The sequence below is a fragment of the Macrosteles quadrilineatus genome, unplaced genomic scaffold (genome assembly GCF_028750875.1).
Source record: "Macrosteles quadrilineatus isolate MER2022 unplaced genomic scaffold, UCM_ALF_1.0 Scaffold_6__1_contigs__length_79288215, whole genome shotgun sequence".
Lineage (NCBI taxonomy): Eukaryota > Metazoa > Arthropoda > Insecta > Hemiptera > Cicadellidae > Macrosteles > Macrosteles quadrilineatus.
The window spans coordinates 21724512-21731087 of NW_026542599.1; the positions used below are offsets into that span (position 1 = coordinate 21724512).

At 31.1% G+C, this 6576-nt stretch overlaps 1 protein-coding gene across 1 annotated transcript in view; it reads left to right on the forward strand.

The window, feature by feature from the left end:
* Nucleotides 1–4278, forward strand: part of LOC128996179 (thrombospondin type-1 domain-containing protein 4-like) — a 521245-nt gene extending 516967 nt beyond the window's left edge. The window contains exons 18-19 of the mRNA XM_054421318.1: nucleotides 796–876; nucleotides 1459–4278. Of these exons, the coding sequence (XP_054277293.1) occupies nucleotides 796–876; nucleotides 1459–1577 (200 nt within the window). The 3' untranslated portion in view covers nucleotides 1578–4278. The remainder of the gene's footprint in view (nucleotides 1–795; nucleotides 877–1458) is intronic.
* The last annotated feature ends 2298 nt before the right edge of the window (nucleotides 4279–6576 follow it).

Below are 6576 nucleotides of genomic sequence, written 5' to 3' on the forward strand. Positions count from 1 at the left end.
CCTGATGATGGATCAATAATATACAATCCGAAACTAGTTGTTACTACAATTGAATGGATTGCCTAATAGCAGGTATTTAAACCTTTTTAGAATGACAAGAAGAATGCCACTCGCCTATTGGGTCTGATGATGATTGGAGTGTCCAACCAAAATCGATCACCACTTACAGTCTTTTATATGAATTTACCTTCTTGTGAGTAAACAATATTAAGTTTAAATATATTTATTAATTTAATAACACATACGAGGCTGGTCAAGAAGTTATTTAATGAAACATAAAATTCTCTCTATCTTTTTTTCGGGGATGCGGAATACTATCCCCCAAAAAACTACCCCCCCCAGGTGAAACGTGACGTCACAAAATCTGCTAACTAACCAATATGGAAGCCGTGTCCGCGACTGGAATACTACCCCCCGTAGACAAATCATGCTATTTAATTTTAATTTTAATTCGAATAATTCCGTTGGATAATAGAAAAGGCATGTGGTGAATATAAAACAGATTTTCGAAATGTTACAGCAAGTTTGGTTGGTTAGGTTAGGTTAGATTAGAACTGTTTGACAACTAAATTTGAGTGTCCGTGACTGGAAAACTGCCCCCCCCCCCCGGTCTCTGGCCTCAATATGACGTAGGAACCTGCTTGGGGGGTAGTTTTCCGGGGGGCAGTCATCCGGCGACCCTTTTTTTCCAATTATATTTATTTTTTTATGATTACAGAAAAGTAGTGGTTTACAAGTTGTCACTTTATAATTTTGAATTGGTGTGTGTGTAACTCTCATTTATTGTATTTTCAGAGAGTGAGAAAAAAGACAGCAGTGTTCAGACGAATGAGAGCCTGAGAGACCAGCCTCAGATTCAAAATGTGACAAAACCAGGTGGGCAATATTTTTGTTCATAAAAATGTCATCAATTTGATGTTATCATTGACTATCGGATACTGAAATAGACATCCCATCTAAGGACCAGTGGTCGCCAATTTTTCATTAGGAAATAAAAATTGGTGTGTGAGCCAGTCACGGAATGCACTAGCTTCTAAAATTATGTTTTACCTTTTTTTTGTTGCTGACATAGTAAATGGGTCAAACAGTTGCTATGGTTCACAATAAGTTGTTCCATCAGTTTTATTTGGCAAACAAGTTTGTGTGTTGAGAAATTAGTTATCTAAATCAGCATCAACTACGAACCCTTTTTATTAAAAATAGATTGGTGACAACATTAACATAGGGATGGAATGTCAAGTCGTAACAATAGTCAAGGGTTTTAGATCGCAGATGTCTAATGTTGTATGAGTAATGTCCTAGATTAATAATATTAAATAGACGCTAAAGATTAAGATTCATGATTAAATAACTATTAAATAACACAAGATATAAACACAGATTGAATAAATAATCGTATACAGGGTCTTCAAACAATACAAATCAAGTAGGAATCAGAATCTATTAATGTTTTTACAGAGGACGGAGACTGCAAAGACAGGTTCCGCAACTGCCATCTTGTGGTTCAAGCAAGACTGTGCAAGTACAAGTACTACCGAAGCTCTTGCTGTCAGGCTTGCCAACAGCACAAACTGTGAGACACGGAGCAGACTGCCCAACTTGACAAACTGTTAACAATCGTCAGCAAGAGCACCAGATTGACAGACTGTTAAATAATCTGCTCTTGCGCAAACTGTGAACGATCTACGAATCAGTCTTGCCATTCCACTATCATCACAATCACTGTCGATGTTCCGTTTTTCATTTGATGTTTTCTAGATTTACGCTTGTTACTTTCTTTTACTCTCTTGTATTTTTATAAATTTTATGTACCCGCATCCCACCACAAGATTGTAATTGTGTAAATAGCATTGAGTTTGTACATTTTACCTTACTTCAGTATTCGCTGGTCTTTGAAGTAGAGAAGTCAAATGACCAGATATAGAGTTATGTAATTATGTTAGTTTGAATTATGTAAATGCTGTAAATCTAGCTATTAATATATGTACTTATATGTGTTAAGCTGTATATTAATTCTTTAGTTGATTTTTAAGGTTTTATTTTTAGGATTTAAAGTGTTCATTTTTATAGAAGTATAGCACACTAAATGTATTTTTTATTTATGTTGTCATAAGTCATAACAGGGAAAATCTGAATCTTACTAAGTAAGTAACTTTTATACTCGTAAAAACACTTTCTAAAGATGTTGGTAAAGACTGATTAAGTTTCAACATAATAGGATGTTTTTTTTTTTTATTATGTAGAACCCTGCTCAAAAAAACTGAATTACAGTGATTTTATTGCCAACCTTCTTCTGCTTTTTAGCATTACTGAATTTGCAACAACATAATTTACAAATACTTTTATTCACACATTCATTGGACTAATAAAACGCTCTACAAATGTTCAAGAAAATTCGAAGCATATTACGTGTTATGATCTTAATGGACACACATGGTTCAAACATTTATTCTTTTAACAATAATGGTTAAAGATGTTATTTATTTTTACCATTTTTTTTTTTTACCTTATTTAATATTGGTAGGAATATTTATCAATCCTAATTATAGTTACTATCACTTGCATCACTGTTAATTTAGTTTTTTTTTTATTTTGGGTACTTGTAAACGCTCATAAAGTGCTACAGCCCAGGGATTTTAAAATCATTCAGTGAGGCATAATGGTGGGTCAATAGATGTGCCAACTAAAATTATTAATCCTAAATAGTCCTATGACAAAAAGAAATTGGCAACCATCATGCCAGTAGGGCAAAGCATCCTAATAGTACTCCTTCCCCATCCAAAACTTAATAAATGAAATATTATAAGGGTTATTGAGTGTAAATTATACATTTTCTAACATAGCCTATAAAGTTGACTGGATTTGTGTTTGACCTTGTAAAATTTTTATTTTACGAGAAGGCTCAGAACCAAACCTTTCAGTATCCCTCCTTGAAATCCTAGCACTAGTATTCAATTTTCAGAAAAAGATAAGTCTAGTAAAAATATTATTGATTTAATCTGAATAACATAAATTACTAACTCAAAATTTAATGGTTTCAAAATGACCCCATCGATCTCTTAAACCTTCAACATAAACAGAATTCTAGATTTTTTTCCACCCCAAATCAGCGATTCCATAAAGTACCAGAAATTTTTTGTAGATTTTTTTAACACTTTGTAGAAAACGTGAAATTTTTTAAATAACTTTTCACCTTTTTTTACCAAAGAACAAGATTTTATTTCAAAATATGAAAAACTTGAATTACCTATACACTTTTTAGTATTTTCTGTCAATATACGTTCACTGGAAATAAAAATGACATGATTTTGTCTAAGGTTGGCTTTTTGGACAAAGTGGAGAAATATTTGTAAGACCGAACAATTTTAATCTAAGTTTCATAAGCTCTCATTTGTTGACAAAGTTAAAACTAGTTTTTCATTATGTTTGTGGATGTTTCAAGCAATTTTTTTTTATTTCTTTATGATTGCCCGTCAAACTTCTTAAAAAAGTCTTTTAAGCCTTTCTGATGACTGGGATGTCAAGTAATTGGTCTGGATTTTAAAACCTTTCGCTTCTCTATCGCCGGTCAGTATGTTACAGCCATTTTATTAGGAATAACTCTTTTTCAATGATTTATTTTTTTTATCACTTAATTGTAAGATGTCTGTTTTGTTTCATGTAACAACTTCAATCTGGGATCATAGTTATGTACTAAAAAGTTAAAATACAGATTATTCTCATTTAAAATGTTTATGCTTGGTTATTAATAATGTTTAACTTGATTATTAATTGAACTACACATACATTTTATTACACTCTTACTAAATCAACAAATACCAAAGGAAGTGTCTTAAGATGTATAGGGATGAGTTGTTTGTTTAATTTAACAATTAACACAGTTTTGTAGATTTAATTCACTCTATTATTATTTATTAATTAATCTGCTGCTAATTAAAAGTATTATCTGGTATTCTTAACAATAACTTTGAGAGGATTATTTAATGATCACAAGATGAATTAGTCATCGTTAGCTTGATTATTTCAGTTTAGCTCTTAAACAAACAATATTGTAGTTTTTTATAGAACATTAAATTGAATTTAAATTTTATAGCAATCAAATTAGGAATGAGTAGGAGTTTTGTTGTATCATCCCATTACCTGGTCCCATGGACACTGTAATATATTTGTATAAATCTCCTTGTCAAAATGAGCAAGACAAGTTTTCATTCTTTATAAAAGTGTTTTAAGAAAAAGCTGTGATGTGAACTAGATAACATTATAGGATACCAATAAAATACAAAGTATTTAAAATGTGGTGTGTGTTTTCCCTTTTTGTTGTAAGTGAAAGTTTATCACCTGCTAGAAGTTAAGTTATGGTAACTATTGAATGGCTGTCGAGAAAAAGTCAGTTATATCGCGTATTAAGCCGATTCAATTCATTTATACACAGAGCATAAACCAGTTTACAAAAAGATTACATTTAGTACATACATTTTACAAATGACAATAACATTGCAAGCTACAGAAGCAGGTATAATATAAAAAACACCACAACTTAATTATCAATAATTAATTTCACGATTTAAAACTATGAATACAACATAGTATATGATCGCCAATTTTAAAAGAAGTGCCAATAAAGGCAACAAAAAAGAGAAAAACAAAACCATCCAAAATACCTGCAAAGAGCCGAAATAAGACTGAACAATTCAATGAAACTAAAAAAAAACAGTTCACTTTCATAAAACAAACAATGTGAAAAGGAAAAGCATTGGTAACAGTAAAACGGCAATGACATATAAAATCTGAAAGTTACAAAAACAAAAGAGAAAAAAAATCTGAAGAGCAATAGCAGAGCAGTTAAACTTAAATAGTAAAGAGTACCTATTTAAAAAGAGTGCAAAAAATTAACATACATACCAGGAGTAAATCTAAAACAACACAATAGCTGACCCAAAACAACAAAAATAAATCTCTAATGAACAATAACAAAATATAAACGCATGTAGTAAAAATATTTAATGAGTACAAAATTTAACATATATGCCTAGGTATACAGTATAATACTAATTGTTCATTTTTATCTTAATAGTCACTGCAACTCTTTTTTAAACTAAACATTTGGATTCTATGGGTATAAAAACCTGCATAAAGATTCATCCAAAGTTTTATGATTGAACGATTGTACATAAATAAGATTTTATTGTATAATCTTTAACAACATTTGGTATTCATTCCCAAAAATTCCACCAACACTTATTACAAGAGGAGTTAATTATGCATGTTATTACGTTTGCAAACTTTTGTGTGTTTATTTTTTTGCCATCTTCTGATTTTGATGACTTTTGATGAGGGATGGAAATATAAGATGGAGCATCAGTGTCAACGTTAACAACTAACTGTGTTGTAAATTTGACGGATTATAAGGTACCTATGTAAACCTATTTATCAGATTGAATACAACAGCTATGTAAATGAATCATACGCTATGTAAATGAATTTAACAGCTATATACCTGGAATGTAAAGTATAAAAAATTGTCAATGACATTTAGACAATTAATGCTCCCATACTCCTCTGCAAGCTAAAATCAGCTTTAGGTAATTTTAGATAGCTTATTCCTTCAGCTATTAAGGGCTCTTTAACAACCCCAAGCTTGGTCCATATTGTATATTGTGTCTCTTATTTCATTTGTTTCTTTTTATTAAGATATATACAGCAACCTAAGTACTACAGTACATGGAACGTAGCGTCATTGACTGTTTAAACTGACAATACCTAATTAACAAGATGTTTCCATAAGGCATTGAAGGCACAGAAAGAGACCTAGTTAATTACTTACGCCTTAGCTGAGCGCTGAGGTCACGATTAGTTCTAGGTACTAAATAACCAACTGCTTATCTGTTCCATTATTCAGTCTCCAACAGACACCGACAACAAGCTATTCCGTGTCATCTTTTTGTTAGTCTTTAACAAACTTGCATTCCCTTCTCTAAGCTTTAGTTTTGTCAATCTATCGTTGTTTAAACTGTGTGTCTTGCTTATAGTGTTAGTGATTGAAGAACAATGCATGAAAGTGGGATTCTTAAGTATGTTTTTTTCTTGTATTTTCCCTTTAAACAACTTTGAATGTTGAACCATTTGGTTATAAAGCTATACACAGATACATAAATGCCAAGTAATTTATTTTCTTAAGTATTCTTAATGTGGCCAAAATATTTGATGAAGTTATAGTGGTGCGTATATTTGGTTTTTGCAATTGGTTTATAGTATTGTTTTGTCAAACATTTTAATGCGTTCCGAGAACCTTTTACAAAATACAGTAATTTTATGAATAACACTGTCGGAGCAAACCTGAAGCTGAGGGAATTTCCATTTGCCTGATTAGGTTTTTACTAAATATTTCCTTTATAACTTTTCAGATTTATAGTGTCTATTATTTAAATGAGTAGATTTTAATGAGTGTACTTAGGTTTGCTGCTACGGGGAGGGGAAAAAGTGTTTTTTGATCAAATACAGAATGAAATAAAATAGTTTGTCAATTTTGATCAAAATATATCCATAAACTAGTAAACTACAACCGTTTTAATTGTC